Here is a 27,808-nt window from a genome sequence, read left to right on the forward strand (position 1 = left end):
GGAGGTAAGCAGCTCGTCGTTGTTTATTAAATTGTCCCAAATATAGCACTGTTCCCTCTGGCATGCATTTTAATGATTTTAAACAAACAATTATACAAGATCTACTAAATAACTTACCCTCTTTAACAGTCAAAATTGCATGTATCAAATATATTGATGCATATATAAAATACACATTTTAATATTTAATTTCTAATTCATTTCATGTTCTTTCAAGTGTAACAGAGAATACAATTTTGACTATCACATTTTAGTACAATTAATACATATGGCAATTGTTATGCAATAAATAAGGGGGGGGGGGAAATCCTATCCTTATACTCAAATGTTTGTAAACACAATACTTAATCTTGATTAAAAATTAAATCAGAATATGAAGTTGCAGACAGTTGAAGATAAAGGCACTTTAAGACTTATCAACTTCAGTAACAAAAGAACTCTTTCCTTTAAAAACAAATGCTAAAAATCTTAAAATTGATTAATGTCAAAGGAAAAGTTGTGAATTTATCACTAGAGGGAACCAGTAATGTGTAAACGTGCATTTCGTCTCAAAGAGCAAAGAGTTCTTTACTTTTAAGAGCCATGTGTTAAGAAACTTATGTATAAAAACATTTACACAACACCATCGTACATACACAGGAGTACACTTGAGTAGATGGACAGCAGGAACAGGAGATATAGAGCTTAGTCAAAATGGATAAGGCAGTGTGCGTGTGTTTTTTTTTTTTTTTTTTGAAAACACATTCAGTGATATTTACAGAAGGCATCTGCGTGAATGAACATGCAGCTCTCAGACTGTGGGCTCAGAAGGGAAATGGAGCAACCCGATTGTTTGAGACACCAAAAATAAGGAGGCGGGTCTTCTTGGTGGGTTTTGATTGGCAGGCATGCATCTGCACGGCCATTGGCCTGAGCTCCACCGGAGCCCCGTTCTAGTCGACGCCATCGAAGCCCTGCGCATTCTCGATGACGATGTGCAGTTTCTCTCGCAGGTCCTCGAAGGACTCGTACGGCGGCAGGTCCAGCCGGTTAAAGCTGCGGGGCGACAGAGAGACGCATCATGTGATGTAATCAGCATGGGACGGCAGGTGGGCGGGGGCTCACTCACCAGGTGTGTGCTCTGGGCAGCTTGTCGGGTGTCCCCCACTGCTCAATGGTGAAGAGCTGCGGCCCGTTAGACCCTGAGCGGGAGTCAGAAAATGACGTCATCAGCACCCGCCATCAGCCGTCCGCTCATGGGGGCGGGGGGCCATCTCACCATATAGCTCCGCAAATCCATTCATGGGCACACGGGAGGTGCCCGTCACAAACTGCAGCAGGCGGATACGCTTCTCGGCATCCATCAGCAGCACCGTCTACGCAGATGGAGAAGGGCCATTGTTTATTACCCGAGCGCCACCTGCAGGCTACCCCGTGTACGTGACATGGGCAGGATTCGCAAATTTACTCATGAATGTTTTTTTTAACCATGTCCCCCAAATAAGTAGCCAAAAATCTCATTACCATTTTTAGATGAAATAACACAAAACTAGATCAAATGACAATGTAAGATGATGTATGTTTTTTTTGCTCAATTTTTTTGTTAGTTTTGTAACAAAATTCTATAACTCTTGACCTGGATTTGATTAAATACTTTTGTTTATTCAAGAGATAAATGGTAATGCAGTACCTGGTGCTTTTCCACATCACACCAGGTACCATACATTTGGTACTTCAAGAAGGTACCAAAAGTACGATACTTCAAGTTGTTGGTTTTCCATTGGCATTAAAAACGGACACCGAATGACATCACAACGCAAGGCGGGGTATTTTGAATTGAATTTGAAAAATTAATAAAGTATGTTATAGGGCTGGATGTGTGACACACCAGCATCGCATGTTATGCACGTGCCATTCTTACATCACTAGTCAGCTAGGTTAAGATCAGGATTTTTCATACCTTCAATTCTGTAAGAACATTATAGCACAGGGGGGTTTAAAAGTCATAGAAAGAAAAGAAAAAAACATAAGCTTTGCAGTTTTAATGATTATTCCTTTTCAAGTCCCACCTCAAAGTACCAAAAAAAGTACTTCAGTTGGTTTGGCCCTTTAGGTACTAGAAATTTTGGTACTGGATCTCGACTGGAAGTCAGCGGAATAGGGAACGTACCGAAAACACTGTACCGAAAGTATGGTACACATTGTGGTGGAAAAGGGCCCTAATTCAAGTAACTAACTACTCCAGATGCAAAATCAGCAGTTTAGACAATGAAGTTGTACAATTTGAGTCTTCAAACTAGTTTAAAAATCTGAAACACTGGCTGAACGCTAACACTGCCACAGCGCATATCCCCATCAACCTATTTGTAAAAAACCGACTGTACCGAAACAGACACAGACAGTAAGCATGAAGAGCCTCAGGAGACGTCCACCCCCACCCCCCCAAAGAGCAGGTACCTTCCAGAACCAGATGATAACAGGGCTGCTGGCGCAGTACCCATTCTTGTACTTGGTGTTCTCCCTCCAGTCGTTGACGTCCACATCTCCAAGGCCGCACATTAGTAGCTGTGGGGTGGGATCCGGCAAGACGGCAGAGCTCAAAACGCAGCGGACACACAAGGCCATGATCGGGGGAGACACGGGGGGGGACAGATCCTCACCTCCAGCTCATTCTCGTCGAATATCCTGATGAGGTCCTGTGGAATCAACTCATAAAAGCCCTAAAGCGGCGAGACAGAGCATTTAGATGTTAGGAATGATGCCCAAACTCCACCCCCTGTACTGGGTACCGCTGCCCGTGTTTCTGGTTTTAAGCAAAATCGCAGCAGAACAGGATGAATTTCAAGGGCTAGATGAGAGCCCGGCGGGCAGATGGTTGGGGAGCAGGATGACGAGCGCGGAGATGCGACCTTATCTCTGTACCTCCTTGAAAGCGTCCATCTGCTTCAGCACTCTGTTCACGAACCTCCACTGGATGACGAGGCTGTCAAAGTCACCAGCAAAGTCATTCTCTACTTCCGCGTAACAGTAACATAGTCTAGCAAATACATTTACCTGGTATTTACTTTCCTGAGTTACTAATCAAGGGCTACACCTTCCTAAAACACCAGAGCATTTCACATCACATTTATGAAGTGAGACATTTAAACAATTGAAATTAATATCTTGCTCAGGAATAATATGGGATAAAGAGTTTTGAAAGAGTGTCGCTCAGGACAATTATTAAGAGAGATTGTACTACTAAGATAATTTATAGTGTAGAAAACATTAAAGCTGGCTGGACACTTCAGATGAAATTGACGGAATCACTGTATTTGGCAATACGATGTTGTATGAAGTGTAATCACCGTTGTGATCACCGTTTCGTCCCTGAGGTGAACTTTTTCGTTTGTTGTGATCCCACCCACTGTCCACGATTGGCTGACATAAATCTGATGCTGTGTGGTTGGTCAGCAGGACTAATTATGCAGTTACTGGCATGCTTTGCACCTCACTGCACTTCAAGTACTGTAAATTAATATGTGCATTCATGTGTTTCAGAGGTGTGACACAGAACGAACAAGGTGGCGTCGTTTTAAGTCTGTTCTTGCCAGCGTGTTTGATTTCGTTTTATCCGGATGCCATTTGAAGTTTACGGCCAGCTTAACTCTGGGGGAACATTTTAATTTCATTGTAGCTGTGCTTTCAGGCCACTGCCACCAGGGGGCACCAGAGCTTACTGTATGTATTCCTTCTTGTTGCTGTTGGTGACCATGATGTCTGATCCACCAGGCTTCAGCTCATGCTGTTGAGTCTGGTTCCAGGAAACAGTAATGCAATGACATATTAAAAGTGTGGCATAAGTAGCAAACAAAGTGATATGTGCCATGAAGGAGTGGGATGGCATCCATAGCCACCTGTCCAAAGAACTCCTCATCGATGGTGAAGCGCAGATCCAAGTCTTCCGGGTCGTTCTCCAGAATCCACATCAGGGAGTTAAAGTACTCGCTGTCCTGTGAGCAGAGCAGAACGCTACGCTGACCGCTTACGAATGTTTGAGGAAGGTTCCGCGATAAGCAGCGCTGGGTGGTAGAGCACGCTCATGGTTAGCGACTGTCTGCAGCGTTCGCTCACCACTGACTCCATGTCCTGCAGGGTGATGGGCTTCTGCAGCATCATCTTGTAGAAGGGCCGGATAAAGAAGCCTGAGGGGGCGGGGTGGGGCGGGGTGGGGTGGGGGGCCACAGGAGCAGGTCAGAATTATGCCTTATTTGCCGTTTGCACAAATATTAATCCCATCATGCTCACACACATGCAGAACAAAGCTCAGGGTTTGAGCACAGGGTCAGGCCATTTATCCAGCATGTCTGGAGCTTCTGAGGTGTTAACGGCCTTGCTGAAGGACCTGACAGGGATGCAACTATTCTGCCAAGGCCGGAGCTCGAACCGGCGACCTTCCGATCACAGGCACAGAGGTGTAACGCACTGAGCCACACATCACCCCCACATCTCTGCACAACACTGATTAGTGACAGTAGAGAGGTCCAGTGGTGTATTGTAGGTGTGCAGTTGTTCAATGCTTTGTAGTGCAGTGCTGAAGTGTAGTGGTGCAGAGCTTTTTAGTGACATTGCAGTGGTGATGTCCACACAGTGTGGATTAGCAGCAGTGCAGCTATGACTTAGTAGCCACGGAGTGCAGTGATGCTGTGCTGATTAGCAGCAATGGTATCCAGTGGTGCAGTGCTTTTGTGCAGTGCCTTTTAGTGGAGTTACAGCGGTGAGGTTAACGGCAGTACGGGACTGGCACAGGGAAGCTGACTCTCACCGTCCAGCAGCTTGCCGTGGTAGACAGCCATGCCCGCCACCCTTCCGATGAACATGAAGTAGGAGAGGTGATCCTCGTTGCACAGGCCTGAGTTGGGGTTGATCTGCAGCGTGTAATTATCCCTGAGACACAGCGGAGTGGGGTCAGGCACGCAGGCCCAACCTCCCAAACCCAGGGCCCGTCCCCCGAAATAGAGAGGACGAGCAGACTCACGTGGCCGAGTATTCGAACAGCCCATAGTAGGGGTTGAACATCTCCTTGGAGATGAGGAAGAACCACTCTCGGGCCACGCCGCCGTAGTCCAGGCCCTTCTCGCCCTCAAAGTCGATCCAGAGCCGGGCCTTCAGGCTTTCGGGCCGCTTCACCGACATGATGCGTCTGTAGGAGTCCTCCAGCAGACGGGCTCGCTGCAGCTTCATCTCGAAGCGGTTCGGGATGTCGGACTGCAGGAGGAGGCGAGGGAGGGGCCGAGTCAGAGGGGACCCCCACCACAGGCAGCGTTGGCCTGAGCAGCTAAATGGATGCTAATGCGGGTGCAGTTGGGCTTCACTGAGCACCCGGACTGTCTGCTTCGGGAAAGGGGGGGTGGCGCTTACCGGCTTCTTCAGCTTCCTGCAGAAGTACTCGTATTTCTGCTTGTAGTCTCTGGAATAAGGCACAGCCTGTGGTGGAGACAAACACTGACTCAGTGTTTACACAAGCCTGGGAACAGCACCTTAATCTACTAGGCTGGAGGCAGACCACAAGCCTGGGAACAGCACCTTAATCTACTAGGCTGGAGGCAGACCACAAGCCTGGGAACAGCACCTTAATCTACTAGGCTGGAGGCAGACCACAAGCCTGGGAACAGCACCTTAATCTACTAGGCTGGAGGCAGACCACAAGCCTGGGCACAGCACCTTAATCTACTAGGCTGGAGGCAGACCACAAGCCTGGGAACAGCACCTTAATCTACTAGGCTGGAGGCAGACCACAAGCCCACTGCCAGTGCAAACCGCTGGCTCGTATGGATTTGACATTTAATACTGAAAAACATACTAAATCCACATGATTTTACGACGGAAAGATCGCTCCCGTCCAACACACGTCTGATTTCCCTATTCAAGCCAAGCCAAGCACAGCTCTGAACCCCAAGCACACAGACATCAGCTGTCCGTTTTTGCTGCTTGACATGAACTGCACATTTACCGGTCCTGTTATGGCTGCATCCTGCAATCGAGGGTCCTCCCACTGCGTGGTCTTGGTGTCTGCAAAGGGCAGCAATGAACTTACTTCGTAAATGTACACAGAAAGACCACAGGGTGGCAGCAGCGAGGTCGGCCTACGCACTGTGGTCTATGTAGAAGATCCTGCCGTCACTGTGGAGCCTCTCTTCCCACCCAGCCTGCAACAGAGGCCAGGAACATCAGCCTGGACTCCAAGCCCCTCTGCTGACTTCACAAACCCCCCCCCCCCCCCCCCCAGCATCTGGACTAACCAATGAATTTCCCTGCTTTGGGTCCATTGCAGGCAATTATGACTTATTTTTTTGCTCGTTTTTTTGCTGTTATTTCAAGATGTGAAATCCTAGTCAAGGCTGCTTTACATTGCATAACATTTATAGATGGACAGATCGACATTAATAAAGCTGATACGGGCTGTCGATTTTCTGTTGGCGAAATCAGCCGATACCCATAACGATTTCTGGGGACATGGGAGAGGATGTTTGACAAAGCTGTAAAAATTGATAAAAAACTTTTTTCTGAAGCTTGTCTATTAATATAAAAAGCGATCTGATCATTGATATCAGCTTATCTGACCAGGCCTTTTTTAAACAAAGCAGACTAAACATGTTGCAATTAATAATTTGAATTGATATGCATCTCAAACAAAACCTGTAAAATAAAGCGACTATTGCAACCACTCAAATGACACGGATGGCAGAAGCTGCACTCCTAAGCTAATTTTACATCTAACAAAGCCAGAAATATCAAATTATAATCTTAAAATGAGATCTGAACTGAAAAAGCTACAGCATGCCTATTAACGCAGACTGTGCAGAATGATCCGCCACGGGCTGTGCAGAATGATCAGCCACGGGCTGTGCAGAATGATCAGCCACGGGCTGTGCAGAATGATCCGCCACGGGCTGTGCAGAATGAACAGCCACGGGCTGTGCAGAATGAACAGCCACGGGCTGTGCAGAATGAACAGCCACGGGCTGTGCAGAATGAACAGCCACGGGCTGTGCAGAATGAACAGCCACGGGCTGTGCAGCTTATGCTGGCTGCGATTCCTTTCGCTTTTGTGCTGTTGCTGCTGTACCTTGCACTACGTAACGACCGGTTGCTGGATTTGTTTTAGCTGTCTATGCTAACTCCATTAGCCTCTCATATTCACCGAACTCCTTTAAGTGCCTCATCCATTTAATCATAGCAAACCGTTCTGCACTAGTCCCCACTCGAGGCAAGCTGGCTTCTTATCCACATCAGATATTTTTAAATCTTGCCATACAGAAGACATGTTCTTGGAAACTGCATCACGTTAATCGCTGTTCAATATCTGCACAACAAAACAAATATCTGCCGACGGCCAATTACTCATTTTTCATGAGAATCGGCGGATACCAACTGATGGCCAATCGATCCATCTCTAATAATGTTAATCTGGCAGATGCTTTTACATACAATTTTAGCGAAAGAAGGGTCAGTCAGTTCCTGGAGTAAGGCCCTTGCTTGAGGGCCCAACAGTGACATCACTCTGCCGAGTCTGGGATGTGAACTTGCAACCTTCTGATTACAGGAACAGTACCCTAACCGACTGAGCCTCACACCATTCAGAAGAATTGAGCAGCTTCTTATTCTCCGGTTTATTAGTGAATGTTTGCCACCAGCTTACATCACACGTATGGTGACAGTGACCCTGTATTACCGTGTTCAGCCACCAGAGGGCTACTGTCATGCCGAACTATAACAGCGGCCGATTAGCACAGCCTGTCCCCCCCCTCCCCCCAAGGCCTTGAGAGGGTTACTTACTGGGAGCGGCCCAAGGTCAGAGGGGTCGAGCATGGGTCGCCGCCTCATGTGCGCCGGGATTTTCAGTCTGGGATCTTCCTGTTAGTCAGAGAGACAAGAATCAGCAGCCAGCACGCCGGCAGAAGCCCAGTACAGAGCCCTAATCCCCAAACGATCTCTCCCCGAACCCCCCTTCTGCAGCAGCCCCGGAGCACCTCACCCAGGTGGTGGTCCTGGAGTTGTGGTCGATGAAGAAGGGCCGTCCATCCGGAGTAGTGCGGATTTCCCAGCCTGAGGGCATAAAACTCAGCGGGGGCCCGGGCTCAGACGAGCGCGGCGGCGCCCCCTCTGGAGACAGCTGCGGGAACAGCGACCCCGGGGAGGCATGGGGAGTCCCGGCTGCATCCATATCTGTGACCGCCTGTTGGGGGGGGTGGGAGCGTGGGGCGTGCCGCTTAGTGCCGCATAACCCAGCGTCTGACTCACTTTCAGGTTGTACATGTACAGGATACTGTTGCTGGCCACCAAAAACCACACTTTTTACTGTAGATGGAACATACGATTATGACTTTTTACTGTAGATGGAACGTACGATTATGACTTTTTACTGTAGATGGAACGTACGATTATGACTTTTTACTGTAGATGGAACGTACAATTATGACTTTTTACTGCAGATGGAACGTACGATTATGACTTTTTACTGTAGATTGAACATGCCCATTCTGTCTCCTGAGCGTGTTTGACGCTGACTAATGAAAAGATGTTTAACCAGGCTTTATGTTTATATTCATGCTGTTCGTTTGTATGGGTTACTTTATATCGCTAATTTTAACAACTTAACAGTTATAGCTACATAGCTAGCTAACAAACATCATTGTTAATTGTGAATATAAAGCGAGTTGAGCTTGTATCTTGTTGACACTAAAACATTTGCTGACAGTGATCCACGGGAGTCCCTTTAAAAACATGAAACCCTTCCCTGACAGCTGCAGATGGGTGGGTTTCTCTTTGTGGTGCTAAGGGGGTCTCATTAGGCTGCTTTAGGTTTATTTTGTAATTTTTGAGACAATGCGTTTTGTTCACACTCCTGAAATAATGGACTTTTGGAGATACGTGTTTTTCATTCTACAGCGACGATATGCGGTCTGCAGGTTATGTGGTTATAGCGCCACACAGTGTCCTGGACAGGCAAACACACTCACGGAGAAGCCAATAGCCTCCTGTGTAACAGGGTGGTTCCAGGTGCTGGTCCTGCTGGTGTGATTGACATAGTAAAGCCGCCCTTGGCTGTCCTGCTTTTCCTCCCAGCCGGGGGGCAGCCCCACAGGGGCGGGCAGAAACTGGAGGAAAAAGATCCCTCATAAGGACACTGTGACTCAAGCGCAGAAGACCAGCCTGAGAAGGACGCTGATCACGGGACGCTGATCACGGGACGCTGATCACGGGACGCTGATCACGGGACGCTGATCACAGGACTTGCTTGTCTGAGATGACCAGGAGCAAAGGCTCAGGCCCATGATGTGGGGTTGGGGCATACAGACCATAATAATAAAAGGCAGCCACAGGGTAACGGGACAGCAAGAGGAAGGTTACGCAGCATTTAGTCAGATCAGCAGTCAGCTTGGGAGGTCGAACTCTGTCATTCACATAAAATTCAAAAATTCTAAAAATATTTACATATTAAATGGCTTGAATTTTGAAGATTGCTCATTTGTGTTTTGCCTAATGGCCCTCGTTGCTTAACATAGAATGCAGGATCTGCCACTAGGGGGCAGACTGCCGTAAATTAATTCAGCAAACCAGAATGGCTGAAACTATCCAGCAAGGAAGCTAGTGAAATCATGCGTCAATCAGGAGAAGAATGCAGTGAAACGCTAACTCCCAAAAACCTGAGAAGAGCCATCGGGGATCTGTTTAGTGCCCTATTATTCAAATCACGGTCCTCGAGGTCCGAGCACTGCTGATTTTCCAGCCTTCCTTTACCTGTGAGCCAGGTGTGAAGCCTCTGACCAATCAGAATCAGTAATTATTAAACTAACTACCTGGGAGAACTGAAAACAAGGCCTGGATTTGGAATCGAGGTTTAGAGCTTTATCCTGCAGACCCCATCCATGCTGATAAAACTGTCAAAACACAAAATACCACGATATAATACCTAGGATACTTGGGTTATGGCGGTAAGCCTAGTTAGACGCAGCCTAAACGAAATGGTAGCCTTTTTCATTTGTTTACGTTTTAAGATATTTTAATGTACATACCCCCATATCAGATGTCTAGCATCAATCATTTGGTATTTTAATTTCATGTTACAAAATCTCATTTTGGTCCTGTGGGTAAGTTTAATAAATAAAAATGTGTTACTATAAATTATTGTCCCCTTATCATTTTTCCCACTTAAGACAGCAGCAGGCGACAGGTTTCTCTGATTCGCAGTTGTTCGCACACAACGGGCTTAAGCTGGATCGTGATTGTGGGCTGGGTCTGTAGTATAATGTATAATTAATATTTGAATTTCTTTGAATGATAAATCTGTTATATTACAGTCACGTGCTGCATAGTGATGCCGCGTGTACGACGGTGGTCCCATAGGATTTTAATGGAGCTGAAAAATTCCTAACGCCTAGTGACGTCGTAGCCGTGGTAACGTCGTAGCATAGCGCATTACTCTCGCGTTTGTGGTGACGCTGATGTGAACAAACCTACTGCACTGCCAGTCGTGTAAAAGTACGGCGCATATAATTATGCACAGTATATAATTCTCAATAAGGATAAACAACTGGTGTATGTATTTACGATATTCGCACAACAACAAAATCGCCTAATGATGCAATTCTCGCAATGTGTCACCATCAAGCAGTGCACTACCGTACTAAAATCTGAATGCCTTTTTGAAAGGGGTTTCCCGATGCTACACAGCATCACACACTGCGGAGGGGGGGCTCCCCGGACCCTGCAGGGGGGAAGGACTCACCGGCAGGGAGGGCCGGCGTTCCGGCAGGCCGGGCTCCACGCACAGGGACGGGGACGGCAGGGAGGAGCGATGTCCGCGTTTCCCATACACCGTGGCCTCCTCCTCCACAGAGACACCCCAGTTGTGCTGTGTAAATGTAGGGCAGAGCTGCGAGACTGACCGAGTGGACAGGGTGCCCCCCCCCCCCAGGTGAACGACGGCGATAACGCTCAACTCACGCTTCACACATCCCTAAACTCATGACAAGATATGAACACTGTGCTGTTTAGCAGTTCATTGGATAAAAGGTGATTCGGAGCCTTTATGGGGTTTATTGTGAGATGCCGTAAACGGGGGCAAATTCAAGATACAACTTAATGTCTAAACTTGAGAAGCATCCTGCAAAGTGGCACAGGGTACAACAAATCAATCGAGGGTTGGGGGGGGGGGGGTTTGGCACTGGACAGTTTCCCTAAAAAGGCTTCCTACACATGTATATTAAGAGCAGTCCTGGAGTCTTCTGGACTTCTTCATTAAAATGTGTCCCATTCCCTCAATATCATGAGCCAAAAACTTGGCCAGAGGGTGGCGCCAGCATCCCAGTCGGCCGGCGCTCTAACCTGGTGGCCCTCCTCGTGATCGGATATCTGCCGGCGAGCCGCGAAGGCGTGCTGTGCCACCATGTGGCCCGTCTGCCGCCGCTCCTCCTCCTCGTGCCCGTCCCTGGCGGAAAAGCAGGGCACCGCAGGCGCCACCAATTAATCAGCCCCGTAATCAAGACCCCGGGCCGAGTCCCCGTACCCAAACTATACAGCGATACGAGGGACAGTCCCTCATACTCGGTGACCGTCCCACGCCGACCGCAAGCGTGGCATCGACTATCATGACATGTTGTGGCTTTAAAGAGACACCCCATATGGCACTCGACACATCTCTCATCCCTCATCAAAAACGGCAACGGGATTTAAAAGGAGCGAGGTGACACTTGGCGGCCATGACGCCGTCTGTGACATGTGCGGCGCGTCTCTCGATGACGGTGTGCGTGGGACGGGGTGACATAGGGTGGGACGGGGCTGTCGAGACTTACTGGGCTGTGGGTCTCTGCCACTGAGTCGTCCTGCTCTCGTGGTTGACATAGTACGTCCTGCCGAGGTTGTCTTGCCGCTCCTCCCAGCCAGGGGGCAGCGCAGGCAGCAGGGGCTGAGGCCCAGCCATGTCCTGGCCCTCCAGCGAATCCCAGCCAGGCTGCACACAACCACAGGAGCAGCAATAACACCAACGCATTCGGTTCCACGCAAAAGACGACATCTATTCTTTTAACACCGATCTTGTTAAAGTTTTTCTCCTGAGTATGACTGGCGGAGTCTGGGGCTTCTCCAGAGGACACTGCGTCCTCACAAAGGATCGCTACTCAAATGTACGGCCACATATAGCAGCGATGAAGATGGCAGCCACACGCGTCTCTGCCACGTCCTGCTTTCGCCTTTATTCTGCCAACGCAAACACTTTAAATCTGTATATTTTAAACACTCTGCACTGATAAGCTCCTTCATATAAAACATGAGTTACATAATGGCAGCATGACTGCTATGGTCGTGGTACAGGCGGTGGGCCGAGCCTTGGCAATCGGCGCGCAGCCCAGCACGAGAGCGCACAGCTACTTCCAGGAATTCCCCTTTCGTCCTGAAGAGGTCAGTGTTTTACATTTTCATTGCGAAACAGCGTGGAATAATCAGCATGGTGTGATTTTGCCACATATCAGGGTGACTATGAATGTCATGTAAAGGTTTCATTATACAACACTTATGGTAAGAGATATATACAACATCAAATGGTAAAATATACACATACACACCCACGTACGTCATTGGATGTGGGTGTGTATGTGCTTGTGTGTGTGTGTGTCTGTGTGTCTGTGTTTGTTTGTTTGTTTGTTTGTATGTATGTGCATACACCCATATTTATAGGTTATGTAGGTAGCAGCACAGCAAGTGCAGACTAACTGCACTTTGGACCGTGCTGTGATGTGCGCTGTGATGTGCGCTGTGATGTGCGCTGTGATGTGCGCTGTGATGTGCGCTGCGATGTGCGCTGCGATGTGCGCTGCGATGTGCGCTGCGTTGTGTGCTGTGATGTGCGCTGTGATGTGCGCTGTGATGTGCGCTGCGATGTGCGCTGTGATGTGCGCTGTGATGTGCGCTGCGATGTGCGCTGCGATGTGCGCTGCGATGTGCGCTGCGTTGTGTGCTGTGATGTGCGCTGTGATGTGCGCTGCGATGTGCGCTGCGATGTGCGCTGCGATGTGCGCTGTGATGTGCGCTGTGATGTGCAGGAGTGAGAGCTCATTCAGAAAGGCCAAGACAAGCCGTACATAAAGGCAATGCTGTGTCAGACGGCTCTCTAGAAACACTGAGCAGCATAATAAAATCTGAGAATCTCAGTATTGAGTATTTCCCATCTTCAAAATTAGACTGAAAAAGGTTTACCACTGGACACTGGATCTGCCAGAACACAGGGATCATGCATTTATGTGGGTCTTCATTTATGTTCTGTAATCAGAATGATTTTCTGCTTTATTAGTAATACCACCAAAACCCAAAATGAGGTTTGCTACAAAAGTAACAAAGAAGTGAACCAAACACAAGAATTTTCCCTGCCTCCCCCCCCCCCCAAATCCACCCAACTGACCCTTAAATCTCACTATACCTGCAAACCTCCGGAAAAACCCCAGCACACCTGAAACGATAAGCGGGGGACTGGAAGTGAGAAAAGGCCCCTAAAGACCTACATCAGGCTCCTCTGCGTCCCCTGTTTCGTCGTCCTCGGCCGAGCCGCGCGGCAGGTACGTCATCTTCAGGCGCAGAAAACCCTTGACCCGCGATTTGTGACTGTCAACAAGAGAAAAACAGCATAGCATACAATCAGTGATTCACTTTGCAGGAACATATGTAACATCAGTGAAACTGAACGCACACTGAACGCGCAGCCAGCATTACATGTACGCCGGCGTCCTTGCCAATCGCCTTCAACATACTAGTAGCACAGCTGCATGCATGTTTGTAAACATACATCTTACATTTGGAGCCACACAAACACAAACACAACAAACAGTTTTCCATTTATAACCTGAACACTCTGGCTATAAACATGCAAAGACATTTATCATGCTGGTGGATTTCAAATGACAGCACAGAACAAAACAGGCTCCCGCATGCTCTCATGTTACGGGTGAACCAGAGGTCCCAGAGACACACTCATGCCGCACGCACACCCACACGGAAAGGCGAGAACACAGATGCTCCAGGACTAATGAGGCAGAGCAAACCTCCTCGGGTGAAGGAGAAAATCCTTATACTGGTACAGCCTTTCACCATTAGGATTTTCTGTCTGGAAGAAAATCGTGACATCAGGCAGAAATATTCTTTCGCTAAGTGATTCCTGTAATGATTTACTCTGCACAAACACGGTCCATAATGACAAGCATTTTAGTGAGCCACTGTAATTACATTGTGATGAACGGGAAACATTTTCACAGCACAAACAACAACTCTCTGCGGGGAATCATTCAGTACGCTTAAACGCTACGTCTTAAAGGAAAATCGGCTTCATTTAGTAAGTGACACACAGTGATAAATGTCACCATGGCAGCCGGAGAGATGACGCACTCTACTGACACGCTGGCTGGGAACCAACGGCAGAGCCGCATTAAGAATTCCGGAACTCATGACTCACTGGGACCTGATGTAAAGGTATGTCCACCTGTCCAAGGAAGTCATCTCGAGTCTGGAAAGCAAAGCAGAAAGGGAGACATCTGAGAGGCAGTAAATTTGCGAGGGGGGGCGGGGGGGGGGTTGCTGTCACATGGTGTAATTGGTAAAACAAACAGACTAGGCCTGACTCGCTCAGTCGTCGTCTCCTTCGGTGGTGCACAAAAAAATAACAACAAAAATAACCGCAATTACACTACGCACTGGGTGCAAAAGATTTATATAACTCAGCCCCCTACCCCCACCCAGTCTCCCTGCCCCTTGTACAGGCAACACAAACACCGGCGCAGATACAGATGGCCCCATCGTGCAGACTGCCCAAACCACCCGGCGATTCTGATTGGCTTGTGGGTATCGAAGTCACAGAGGAGCCTAAGAGAGACCAGGGGGTTATCTGTATCGCCCAATCCCATGCCGGTCACCGCCAAAAGGCATCCATCCAGAAGATGTCGTCCCGACCGTGTCATCTGATCGCGCCCTACTGGGATTGGCAGCCATCGGGGCTGCCAAGGCTTAGGGTGGGGCATCACACGTGGGCAAGGAGGGGATGAACCGGCCGTGAACTGCAAAAGCAGGCCGGAGGGCAGAAATACGGCAGAGGGGGCTGCCAGTGGCTGGGTAAAAGCCCCAGACATGCATGCTAAAGGCCTCTCTATTCGCATTACTGACTGACACAGACCCCCTGACTCCAGAAGCCCGGTATCAGTGAGCAGACTTACAGTGGGTACCTGTTCTTGCCTATGCTGCTAAACTACGCTGTCGGGAAAAACAAACACTGAAACATGAGGAAGAAAATATCCCGCAATTAATTTGGGCTCAGGACCCAGCCAAGTGCAGAAGGTCAGGAGCTAATGGGCTTTCTAGGGGGCCACATTTCTGAGGGGGACGATGAGGGCCGGAGGGCAACGGACCTCCTACGTCTGTGACATCATTTGCTGTCCAAGCAGCAAACAAACAAAGCTATTTTGCTTGTATCCAGACTCCTGGACTGAGCCTCTTAACTGATCACGATCGGCAGAGCAGGGATGGAAAATGTGAACGCCTGTAATCGTCTTGGCCCCCACATCTATTCCCACCTCCCTCTATCGGTCGGCACCCAAGCGTTACAGCCATCAAGCAAGAAAGAGACGGGAAACCAGCTGATTCCAGCAGACGCACGCCTACGCTGGACGCGGCTCGGCCCAAATGGACCTGGACCTTCAAATTCCTGTCTGATGCAACCGGAGACCTTACTCACGATCACGGCCCCGCTCTAATGAAAATCATGATTAGATATCCTTCTTAAAATTAAAATAAGGACAAATGCAAACACTGAAAATTACTGAAATGTTGTTTCTAAGCCTTTGGTGGCAGGAAGAAATGTCTGCTCTATATTTTTAATTTGATATCCTTTATGACAAGTTTTTGACTATGATCTTTTATAACAAACAAATCATGCAAATCTCACATTAACTGTCTTTTTTTAAATGCTCCAGCTGATCAGTGTAAATGTACAGGTTGGCCTCCACTGGACTGACTGTCTGTTTCGTTAGTAAGTGCAATAGTAAGAGCTCTTTTTTCTGAAATGTAACATTCAGACAGCGTACTGAACATCTAAATCCAACAGAAGGCCCCAAAGCACAGGGAAAGCCTATGAACACTGTGCTGAGGGCAGTAAAAACATCCCTCTATCAGGACGTGGCACATCGCCAACCGTGCGGCAGAATCCTCCGCTACGCCTTACGGATTACAGAGTCATGGTACCCGGACAGCACAGCACCATTACACTGACTCAGCACGCTCACAGAACGGGACCTTCTCGAGGTGGGGGGGGGGGGCGCTAAACGCTTCTCCTGGGGAGTTTCTGACGAGCTGCCAATCAGGCCTGAAGCCCAACGCCTCACAAACAGCACTGGGGGAAGAGGGGCGGGGCTCGGAGTGCCGGCGTGCCGCCCACACCTGCAGCGCCCCCTGCAGTCAGATGGCCGGCATGACCGACGCCCCTCTCATACCGCCGCGTTAAATTTAAAAGCACAGGCCTGAGAATCCCAGCGGAGGTACAGACACTCTGGAGTCGGGGGTGACCTCTGTGTTTTTTATAGCAGTTAGCCTGGGCCCCACCCAGCCTATAATTATCTCAGGGTAAATATTGAAACTGCAAGTGTTAAGAATAACAATAATAATGAGCTACCATTCCTTTAATTACGCTGTAAGGGCGGCGCCTTTGCTCTCGAAAGTCATTTCGCCACGTCAGCTTGGACACGGCTAACCGAGGTGGTCAGCTGCAACCCCATGCCATAGTAATAATAATAAGAATAATAATAATGACAAACTGGCTAAAACTGGCTGAAGAGCGTAGTGCACAAAGGCGACTGAGCGGCCTTTTAGCCCCGCCTCCCGGCCACCTCCCCCAGACCACGCAGCCCCCCCACAGCGCCTGGGAGCTGAACAGCACCCTTTACAAACTCACCATTCCGCCTGTACTCTTATAGCAAAATATGCAAGCATGACACACAAACAGGCAAAGACGAGAGCGGCTGTGAGGCGGCTTGAGTGATGAGACACAGACTGTATCTGCACTGTTTGTACCGTCGTTGGCCTTTTTGTAACAGAGTGTAGTTGAATAAGCAAACCATCAATGCACCTGTCTGACACAGACAATAAGGATCCTGAATCATTACACTTAAGGCTCATCGCGCATATACTACCTTCCTAATAGAGCTGAATATTGACTTTAACACCAATTCCAGCTTTGGTGCCGCAGCCTCAATCCGAAATTGATACTAAACCCATATTGTAAAACATTCCCATTTCAAAATGTTATCCTGCTTTGGAATAAACCAGCCTATTTATGAATTAATGAATGAATCATACATTGTGAAATATGCATAGATTCAATACTAATTTGGCCTCAGTTGTTACTAAACCTCATCGGCAATGTGCTAAAGTTAGCCTTATATTTGCGTTTGTATTTAGTCTGGCCTGCTTCTTGCCAAAGGGATATGAATGAACTCGCAAGTCAGGCCAAACATGAATTTAAACTATGGTGTAAATATGCATTGATGCATTGTGATGAATCGATTATCAGGGTGACGATTCAATGATTCAACCTGTTTATGTTACAATCGATTTCTGGGCGCAAAATCCTCCTTAAAAGATAAAGATACTTCTGCCCCCAGGTTGCTCACTCCCACCATAGTAGGAGGACAGGGGAAGGTTCGTAAATACAGGAAGCCCCACACAGGAAGCGGGGCGGTGATTATCTTTTGAGCTACTGGCCATTTTCCAGAGTGGAGGACGAGGGATTTGACCCTTGCTGATCATTGAATCTTTGCAGCATGATGCTTCTGGGAAACATTTGTGTTTTTTAGCACAAAAACGTCTTTTCTTTTTGTAAGCTACGGCAGCTATGGTCACGGCCCCGTGGCGGCTAACTTGCTAGCTAAGTAAAAAGTAACGTTAGCCTTAGAGATGTACGGGACATTGGGTAACATATCAGCCAATATTCGTGAAAAATCAAGATATCGGCATCGGTAAAATCTTAGCCAATATTTACATTTTATCAATATTCCAGATTCTCCAGGTTTTTCGTTTTCCACAAAATACAAAAATGCTGTAACGTCATCCTGCTAATCTGCACCACAAAACCTTCACTTTAATTAAAATAATTATATGAAAAATAATAGAATAATCAATTTATCAAAATTAAAGATTTCTGATGCTTTGAATCATTTCCTGAATAATCATAATCAAATTAAATAGCTTATTTATTGGGCGAATATTTACATCCTCTAATTTAAACAGAACATGAATAACTGCAAATTGACATCAGCACGCATCTCATGCTATTCTGCCATCATAATCGGACCATTTACAAGTTTTGGTATCGCGATGCAAATTTGATACCAGGATATCGAACAACATTACTGCCTAATATGACAGATTATATGATAAACATTACAGAGAACCAAATTCCTCAGACTTTACAGTAAAAGACCACAATGTAAGATTACAAACGATAATGCGATAATCGAAGGGAAAGCTGAAAACTTGTGCTACCGGCTGATTGCAAACGTGAAGATGGTGGGGGGAGGGGGCATCGGATTCTAATCTGGGAGGGGCTCAAAATAGCCGTACTCCGTCTAACCTCCGTGTCAGATAAATGTCTTTTCACAATTTTTTTAATTTGTCACGTTCAGGTGCACTGTCTGTATAACAAGGAGAGACAGATTATCACAATACGCGAGGATCGGCTGCTTACGCGATTAGCAGCTCTGTCTGCACAGCATCTAGGAGGTCGGGCTCTCCGAGGCTGAGCATTCAGGAAGGAAGAAGGTTCTGTTGCAGCCATCAATGCACTCGCGGGCGGGGAAACGCGGCTTACCCTGCAGTTTGCTCCCGTGCAACTCTTTGCACGATTGTTTTTGTAGCTGGTGTGCTCTGTCCTAAGGAGATTGGGGGCCCTGCCCTCTGGTCGAGGGGACACATGGATGTGGACAAGAGGTGGGTTTCTCCTGGTAACACGGCCCGAAGCGCGGGAGAGCGGTATCTCCAGCGACACACTCCTCTGCAGGGCGGGGGGGCAGCGCTGGGCCCCCGTCTGACCAGCGGCTTCTCCGCCCCAGCGGCTGGCCTGGGGATCCTCAGCAGGCCCCTGCGGGGGGAGGCACACAGATGTGCTGCGGAGCAGAGTTACATGTTGGAGACGGGGCTCTGGGTCAGCCTGGGGGGTGCGCTGAGGGGGCTCCAGACAGGCGTTCCCATTGGGAGCAAAATGCAGTGTGATGCCAGGGCACCAATCCGCCCGATTGAAGCTATGGTCCCCGTCTGGATCGGTGGCCCCGCGTCTATCGGAGCACGACCGGGCCTGGAGGCCAGAGCCGAGGGGGGAGGTGGGAGGGGTGGTGCATGGGCTGCAGGGGAAGATGACGAGGGAGGTGCAGCGGCGCAGCGGCTGGTGGGTTGAGCCGCGGCCCGGTCTCCTGTCACACGGCTCCGCCTCCGAGATGCTGCTGCTGCTGCAGTAGCCGGCATCACTGGCTGGGTCCTGGTCTGCTTGCTCAGCGCCGGTGCCGCTTGCTGGGCCCTGGGCCGCTCGGGTCGGCCCGTGTTGCCGCAGCGAGATCTGCAGCGTGCTCTTCTTGCCGCCGCAGCCGAGCATAGGGATGAACAGGGCGGAGCGCTGCCAGCCTGGGGGGGAGCCCAGCGGGGCACTGGCCCCCCCAGGCTGGGAGCAGGTGTCAGGGGGGCCGAACTCCGACCCGCGCAGGCCGCACGTCTCAGACAGAGGGTCCGTGTTGCTCCTCCTGGTGGCGAAGTGGAAGCGCAGTCGCTGAGCCATGCTCCTCTGAAGCCCCGATGTCAAGGCCGCAGCACGAAGCAGGGGGAGGAGGAGGAGGAGAACGACAGGCCCCGAGGAGACCCTGCAACGGCGCCGGGGGCAGTCAGACCTGCAGGGTGTGCAGGTGATAAAACGAGCCAACAAAATGCACAGGAGGAAAAGAGAAAAAAGGGGCCGCTGCTGCAGAGATCCCAGGAAAATCCTCTCTCAGAGGCCCGCGGCGCCCCCTATCTGCCAGCCTCGGCGCCATCGCCTCCGGTTTCCATGCAGCTAGCAGCCGGGCACAGCGACGTGGGCACAGGGACGTGGGCCCCGCGTTGGGAGCAAAAGTCCGGCGCCGCGGGCCGGTCCCGCCGCATGCCAGCCTAGATGACAACGCGCTGCTCTCCAGCTGAATGGCTCGAGGGTCTGAAGGCTCCCCACCACTGCTGAGCCACGAAGATTCCTCCCCACTGGGGTAGGATTACAGGAAATCAGGGGGAATGAGGTCGGGTATAACTCAGCCTTCCGCAGCAGGATCAGATTTCCAAATAACTCCTACGGCTGGGGGACCACCAGCGGGACGCGGACAGGGAGCCAGAGAACGGGAGCCCAGCCCGGGGGGGGCGGGGAGGAGGCTTTCAAAGTGACACAACACTCCCCCAACACACCCAGGAGTTACCAGCCGTGCCCCCCACCCCCAACCCCTAAAAAAGGCGCCAGCTGAAGATGACTCAGCAGGAGGGTGTGACCCAGCATGCCACATGAGCCCCCCCCCAAAACACAGTGGGACGCCAGCTCCTCGCACAGGTGGGGGTCCACGGCAGACAAGTCAGCGCAAGACCACCGCGCCTGTGACACAGAATCTGGAGAGAATGGGGATCAGGTGACGCCTCAGACGTGCACGTACACGTGCACGTGCACACATCCGGCCCCCAGCATCTCTCGCTCTGGGCTCCGCACAGGTCTGGCACCGCTGCTGACATCACGAGGCCTGGCCCTCCGGTAACTCAAACATCTATTAATACCGAAGATGCATTTTGGTGTTCATCTGCGGAGCTGCAGGGAATACACCTTCATACAAATCAACGTCTAAAAATATTCACCATGAAAGCCTAGAAGAGTCACTGCCACCTTAAAAACGTGCACATTTTTAGCATCATAGTGAACAAAGAGGTTGCCGATTTGCACGGACCTCTTACCCTGCATGCTTTGACCCGGCTGCTTCTTTTTCAAAGCTGTGACACTAAGCTGAGACTGGCTTAAATCTGGCCCGTGCCTGGCGAGAGATCCACACGCCATTCCTCACACCCATTTCTGTTTTTGTTTACGTGCATGTCCATGGGAAACGCCGCCTCCCTTCATGTGCGACATGCAGTTTGTATCTTGTGGTCATGGGGAGGAGGGGGAGGGGAAGACGTCGAAAACACATGCTGCGTCTTACCAAGCGGTTCTCGTCGAACACCTGCACGAGCAGCCGGTGCTTCCGCGGATGAACCTGGAGACGGGGGAGAGGATGGGAGATTGGTCAGCTAGGGCAGCGTCCCCGACGCGCTTCAGAGAGACACACCTGCCAGCTCCACACCGCCCGCAGGCTACGCCGCGTCACTATTACTGCGTTTATAAACACTGCATCATCGTTATTATTTTTAGGGACAATTAGCAGCATTTCATCCACAAAAAAATGGTGAAGAACCCACGATGAGGCACAACGGTGCAAAGAATATAGAATAAATATCAGCAAATTATTTTGGACACAAGATTTAAGTGCTAAAGCAGAAATTCAAAATTAAATTCAGAATAGAGAACATGCACTTGTGCGCCTGTCAGACTTTTCCCCGCGTTCTAAGGGGACATGCAAAGTGAATAAACTGGAAATGTTCACAGCATCAGGTCTCTGAGTCTGATCATGTGATCACTGGCCCCACACACCTCCCATGCAGATAGGTGCCCCTGCTGGGATGGGGGCCCCCCCACGGTGGCGCTCTCCATGATGGTGAGCAGAGCTGCATGATGAGCAGGCTAGGCGAGTCGCTGCCCGTTTCTATAGTCCCTAAAAAGACACCCGGCATCAGCGGCCAATTAACCCCGGCCACCCTCACACCCCCCCAGCTTAACACTGGAGTGCCCCCCCCACCCGCAGCAGCCAGCACCCACGCCTGATCCGGTTACAACGCGCCTGGGGGTGCACCGACGCTGCAAATAACCCTGAGGCAGGTGCCCCCCCCCCCCCCCGCGGCTCTAACAGCCACAGGCGTGTCAGCGCATTTCAGAAGGGAGGCTCCAGCTAGACCCCCCCCCCCAGCATCAGGCACGATGGCGGGAGGATGGAGACAGACGAAAGGCCAGCGGGCAGGAGCAAGGGGTCACCGATTTCCATGGGTCAACATCCACCATTAGCAGACAGACACGACCGCATTGGCCTGCTGTCGTTACTCCAGTGTTACTACGGCATTACTCATCGCTCACAGGGGCCTGAGGATGCTGGACAAATCATTGAGAAAAGGATACACCCTGATCATGGGCGTAAATCCTGGGGGGGACGGAGGGGACATGTCCCCCCCTATCCGAGGGTTGTCCCCCCCTACTGTTAATTGAAATTTACACCCATGACCCTGATTAGATGCCGTTTATATAACCATGTGCATGTAAGGCACTAACTATTCCATTAGCCTGTAAGCTGACCTTCCTTGGAAAGCAACATCCTTTCATTAAATAGCATGGGGGGGGGGGGGAGAAGTCATCCCACATCAGTACTAAATGAATATTACACCCCCCCAGGAGATCACACGCTCCCATGAGCCGGTCAGATGCATGCGGCATGGGCACAGCCCAGTGATTCAGCAGACGGGCACAGGAGAGATCGTGCCAGTCGGAGAGCTACCCTGCTGAGCGGCACAAGCTACCTTCGGCGGCGAGGCAGCAGGAGCAAAAGGCCACCGCAACCCAGAGAAAAGGGCAGGAGCTCCGAAAGAGCAGCCACTGCCTGGGGAGGCCCGATGACGTCAGAGTGCCAGAGAGCGAGAGAGTCCCCCACGGACATCAAAACACCACGATAGGAAGCAGCACGCAGCAGGCTGCACGTATGTGGCCCCTCCGGGCACCACAAGCACAGACTTTCCGACTCCCCCCACCAAGCACGCAGTTGTTAATTCATCCCCCTGCGAGGAAATCTAAGCTGATGACTGCTTCCTTTTAAGCGGTGTCCCAGAAAGCGACTTGGTGCTGACCACCAATCAGGTCAGAGTATAACGGGTGATGGACGCTGCGGTGAGCCAATAGGAAGCGGCTGTAGCATGACGCATTCCTCAGTGTGGGCAGCGCCACATCTGGCATTCTAACAGCTTTTATCACTTACTGTGAAGTAGAATTCTTCATTCCACTTTGGGTCTAGAGTCTTGGACAGAAAAAAAATGAAAGCACAATGCATTTACGTTTCTTAACCGTTAAATATAAATCAACAGCATTTCAACAGAGTGCATCTATATTAAATTAATTAATAAATCATAAATAAATGAGCGACTGACCTTTTTAATGGTTTTCGTCTGAACACTTACACGTTCTTCATTTACGGGGTTGTATAAGGTGACACGTGTGTATGGATCACTGAGGGAGAAAAAGGGGAAACCAAATTCAATGAGCAGTTTGGTGCACGGTCACACTTTGGGAGTGCACGGTCACACTTTGGGAGTGCACGGTCACACTTTGGGAGTGCACGGTCACACTTTGGGAGTGCGTGAGTGTGCGGCTGGCACATCGGGGCTGCATGGCACGCTCGTTTGGGTTACCGCGTTAAGGTTACCACAGAACACTGTATACAGCTGCAAACCCAAACACCGTCTGCCCCAGGATGGCCGGGCTGATGGCGGCATTCTGGGCTGCTAGTGGCTCTCAAACCTGCAACCCGCTGGGAGAGAGCCCCCCCACAATCTGAGGTGACACTGCTGCCCCCTGCACCTCAGGCACATCAGCGGTTCCACATCCCAGCTACGTCATCCTCCTCCATCGCTATAATTTGCTTTCCTGTATGCGTTTCCTGATAATCGCCATAATGGAAGACAATTCATCAGTCTTCCTGTCCTACACTAAGTGCAGCAGAAATGAGAGCAACTTTACCCATAATTTAAGCCAAATTGCCATGCTTCTTCTACAATTAACCCATATAAGATTACTTTAAGGTAACAAATTTGTGCAAAATACAAAAAAAGTCTCTCGTATTCAATATAGTACGGTAATCTCATACCTCCTGACATGCATCATTACCTTCAGCCATGAATGCTGCTCTCATTTCTGCATACGGTTTGTTTTAACCTGGGGTTTGCAGTAGAGTCCGACTTGGCGCTCACAAAGGAAAATCTGCACCACTAAGTGTATATCAGTCCACAGAAATGTACTTGTGTACCCAAGGCAGATATCTTGTTTTAAGACACTGCCATGTATGATATGATGCGAATGGAAAATACAAGAGCCAAGAGAGTAGATTTGAGTATTTACATTAGAGACATGTCCTCACTTAAGGAGGCAGGGCATTCGGGGCTGACTTGGTCAATACCAATACTGTGGGAGTACAGTGTGGGTTTAGGGGGGGGGGGGTGGTGATTTGGTCCCTATTGATGCTGAATCCAAATCAATGTTGAAACCAAACTCACACCCATGACAGCCGTGAGTTTTTTAAACCAGAGATGCAGTTTAGCAAGATTGGGCAGTTATTAAAATGGTGCCACCTACAGGCCACACTGGACAGAGCAATGCAAGGACCTTGTTCCGAATGCAAATTTCAAATGATATGAAGCCCACAGTTTATTTAGAGCGGGAAAAAATTGAAGGAAAAAGACTAAAATTTAAAATCAATGACCTGCACATTTTAACACTTTTTGGACCTGAAAAGATAGGAGTTTACAACCTTGATGTCTACAGACCGGTTTACAAAAACTTCACAAACCAGTATAACGGGTGGCAAGGTGGGAGGGGTGCCATTGGTAAAATATGCCAAGTGGGGGGGTTCCCACAATGCCGGTGTAATATATACTTTAAGACATACAAATAGGTTCCTAGTGTCCTACCCCGTCAGAAAAAAGTACCAATTTGTAACTTTGAGGGGACAGTTACTTGTCACTGGAGCTGTACCCTCAAGGCTCTGCCAACTGCATCCTAGCTGAGGGTAAATGTACCTTTTAATTTAAGGCACAGAAAATGGACTCTGAGGAACATGTTTGTACCATTGGGGGTACATTAATGATGTTAGTGCCTTAGAGAACAATACTGTATTGTCTGTGCACTTTACACTCCATCGCTGCTTGAATGCGAATGAATGTGAATGAATTTCCCCCCGGGATCGATAAAGTTTATCTTATTTTGTCTTATTATATTGATCCAGAATAAGGCATGTATAAAGTCAAATAAACAATCAGACATGGCAACACACTGAAACACATCTGAGGTACAAAACAAAACTTCATAAACAATTTACAGTGACATGCCTGCTTTTAGATCAGTGGGTTGCCTTGTTTTGTGTAAATGCGTTTGCAGGCTCCATTACAGACCCAAGCACCACAAAAGCACCATCATCTCACTCTGAAGCTGAGGGCCTTAATCAAAACCAACCTTTAGCACAAAACTGATGAGATTATTGACTAGGTGTATGAACAGATGTGAATTTCATTGGGAAGAGGTTAGGTACAGAGAAGACAACTCACTTTCTTAATTAAGTAACTTAAATAATACATTTTCACACATTATAACACTGGGAGGCAACATCGATGAGGCCGCATCATACACAGGCCAAGTAAAATCCAGAGTGATTAACAAGAAATCCAAGATGCTCACCTGGCTCCGAAAATGTCCTTCTTCGCCAGTCCAATCCCAGACATAACCTCTACCCTTAAGATCCTGGACTCTTCCTGCAAAGTCACAGTACACATAGCCTACAAATCAAATTATATAAGCAGGCAGACACACAAAAAAAGCACACGTGTGAAAATTCAGGCGAATTTCGATAAGAGGGTGGTATTTAAACAAGGAGCAAAGTCCAGCTGCCGTGGACACACTGCATGGGCGGCTGTCAGGCTCCGGCACCGCACTGTTACCGGGCATCATGACAGGCGGAGCGCCGATCGATCGAGCAGCTCCTACTAATAAGTGAAAACAGCTCATATCGGAAGCTGCATCCATTTTCTTTGGAAATGAAACACGAGATGGTTTTAATGGAAAAGCGATTTTCCTGTTTCTACGCGACGAGCAGGGGGGGGGGGGTCACCGCGTTTCATAACAAGCAAATCGCAATCGGAGCGGCCAAACACCAACGTAAGAGAGAAAAAGTCAAATGCTAGACTTCGCTTTTGCCTTGGCATCAGCAAAGGGGCTCGGCAGCGGCACATGGTCCGCTGGTCCGCCCGAATCCGGGCTTTAACTCAGTGACTAACGGGATGAAGGCGGCAATAATGTCTAATAAGACCCAGAAGTGTAAAGGCAGTGAAGTCAGGCCTCGGCAGTCACACGCCCATCAGCCCGGCTCGGCTGTCTGACCACCTCCAACTAGTCTAACTAGTCTGCTAAATAGCAGGACATCGGTCACCTAAACACCCCGCCTCGCCGCCACTGCTCAGCTGGAAATCTCACCAATGTTAGCTGGTTAGCGCATGGCATGAGATGTTAACCTCACAAACCCGGCCACTTATACTAGTTCCGCACACCGTCCCGCTGCAGATTCATAGTTACCCATTTAACATAAGGCGTTAAAAGCGGCGATGCGTGCAAGCTACTAGTTAACCTAGTTGGCGGACGCCTGCGGGTATTGCCGGGCAGTTAGGTAATATAAAATACTGTAGGAGATAAATAAATAAACAGGAAAAGCTGCCGGCGAGACAGATTATCCTAAGGAAAGCTGTAGTGAGGGGGGATGCGCCTGCGGGAGCAGAGCTGCTTCATGAAGCCGGTACCTCGCCGATGTGCAGACTTTGGATCCCGGGCGGCACCGCGGCCATCGTCTCTTCCGCTCCCGATGCCGCACACGCAGGGAAAGCGAGGAACAGCGCGGCGAGGCGTCCGACGCGTCCCCAAGCCCGTCCCCGTCCCAGCACATCCACCAGTCCACTTTAAGGCGGGACCGACGCCCAGCTCGCCACCATCCTGCCTTCTCGTATCGCATAGTTCCCGCCCCCGCTTTGCGGACTGGTTAATCCGACCGGAGCCCAGGTCCGGCTCGCAGTCACGCCGTCGGAGCCGGTACATCCAGCGGCAGGAGTGCGAGGTTGCGAGCCGGGTAAGAAGGTCAGGGACCGGGGAGGGCGGCCGGGATAATCAGTTACAATGCAACCCCCCCCCCCACCGGAACAATTATTATTCTTATTATAAACGTAAACGGTGCTGAGGACCCCCCCCTCCCCGATCGGCATGCCGGACTCAGTTATGCCAAGATCAGCTACTGTGTGAATTAGCCCTGCTGTCTGAAGGCTCTGGGCAGTTCGTACATCGTTTTGTCTTATTTATTCATTTTGATTTTATTTTACTTCCAGGACTGGCCCTTGATGTCCTGCAGAGATCCACCCTCCCCCCAGAGCAGAAGGAAACTTTCATTTCATTCATGTTAAAACATTTCAGTAGCTCTGGGTATCTGGCTGCTAACTAACTAGCAAGTGTCTGTTTCACGACAAAAGTAGTGGAATATTACAACTAGTGTTAATAATTGTAATGACACTTAATGCAACCCAGAGGTGTTTCTTATGATTTTCTTCTCTCGCTGTTTTGCGCCCCCTGATCTAATGACTCTCTAGGCGGTTTTATTATATTTGAGGGCGGGGTAAATATTATTCTTTGCTTTTTTGAACCCCTCTGTTTAAAAAGTATATTTGATTGTTGCTTAAACGTCCTATGCCCCTGTACAATGAAGTCAGAGGTGAATTTTCATTTAACTCAGTTAATAAAAACTGATGTTTTGAGGACAGCAAATGTCCATTTATGTCTGGGGTCTAGAGTTGCTTATTTTTTCACACCGCTTTGTGAAGCCACGGTATT

General features: G+C 49.3%; 1 protein-coding gene and 1 long non-coding RNA gene across 6 annotated transcripts; one reads left to right on the forward strand and one right to left on the reverse strand.

Moving 5' to 3' along the window:
* Window positions 1-26,866, reverse strand: LOC111846755 (E3 ubiquitin-protein ligase NEDD4-like). 5 transcript variants are annotated; one of them, XM_023817298.2, is made up of 28 exons: window positions 26,734-26,866; window positions 25,622-25,695; window positions 23,323-23,401; window positions 23,154-23,192; window positions 21,240-21,293; window positions 14,462-14,512; window positions 14,055-14,116; window positions 13,518-13,617; window positions 11,817-11,974; window positions 11,350-11,452; window positions 10,751-10,876; window positions 8,982-9,119; window positions 7,997-8,197; window positions 7,798-7,875; window positions 6,113-6,167; window positions 5,972-6,030; window positions 5,380-5,445; window positions 4,997-5,226; window positions 4,784-4,905; window positions 4,093-4,163; window positions 3,876-3,971; window positions 3,699-3,772; window positions 2,902-2,962; window positions 2,640-2,699; window positions 2,437-2,544; window positions 1,259-1,355; window positions 1,109-1,181; window positions 1-1,035 (listed from the first exon to the last, which is right to left on the reverse strand). In XM_023817298.2, exons 1-28 carry the CDS (start codon window positions 26,776-26,778, stop codon window positions 933-935), a joined length of 2,583 nt encoding a protein of 860 aa, XP_023673066.2. In that variant the 5' UTR covers window positions 26,779-26,866; the 3' UTR covers window positions 1-932. The 5 variants fall into 5 exon arrangements, with proteins under 5 accessions (XP_023673066.2, XP_023673067.2, XP_023673062.2 ...); XM_023817299.2 differs by lacking the exons at window positions 23,154-23,192; window positions 23,323-23,401; window positions 25,622-25,695; window positions 26,734-26,866 and adding an exon at window positions 21,728-21,857; XM_023817294.2 differs by lacking the exons at window positions 21,240-21,293; window positions 23,154-23,192; window positions 23,323-23,401; window positions 25,622-25,695; window positions 26,734-26,866 and adding an exon at window positions 18,737-20,331.
* Window positions 26,867-26,918: 52 nt separating this feature from the next.
* Window positions 26,919-27,752, forward strand: LOC111846756 (uncharacterized). Its single transcript, XR_002838948.1, has 2 exons — window positions 26,919-27,056; window positions 27,310-27,752. It is a non-coding gene; the product is annotated as an uncharacterized lncRNA (long non-coding RNA).
* Window positions 27,753-27,808: the final 56 nt, after the last annotated feature.

Source organism: Paramormyrops kingsleyae, chromosome 13, assembly GCF_048594095.1.
Source record: "Paramormyrops kingsleyae isolate MSU_618 chromosome 13, PKINGS_0.4, whole genome shotgun sequence".
NCBI lineage: Eukaryota > Metazoa > Chordata > Actinopteri > Osteoglossiformes > Mormyridae > Paramormyrops > Paramormyrops kingsleyae.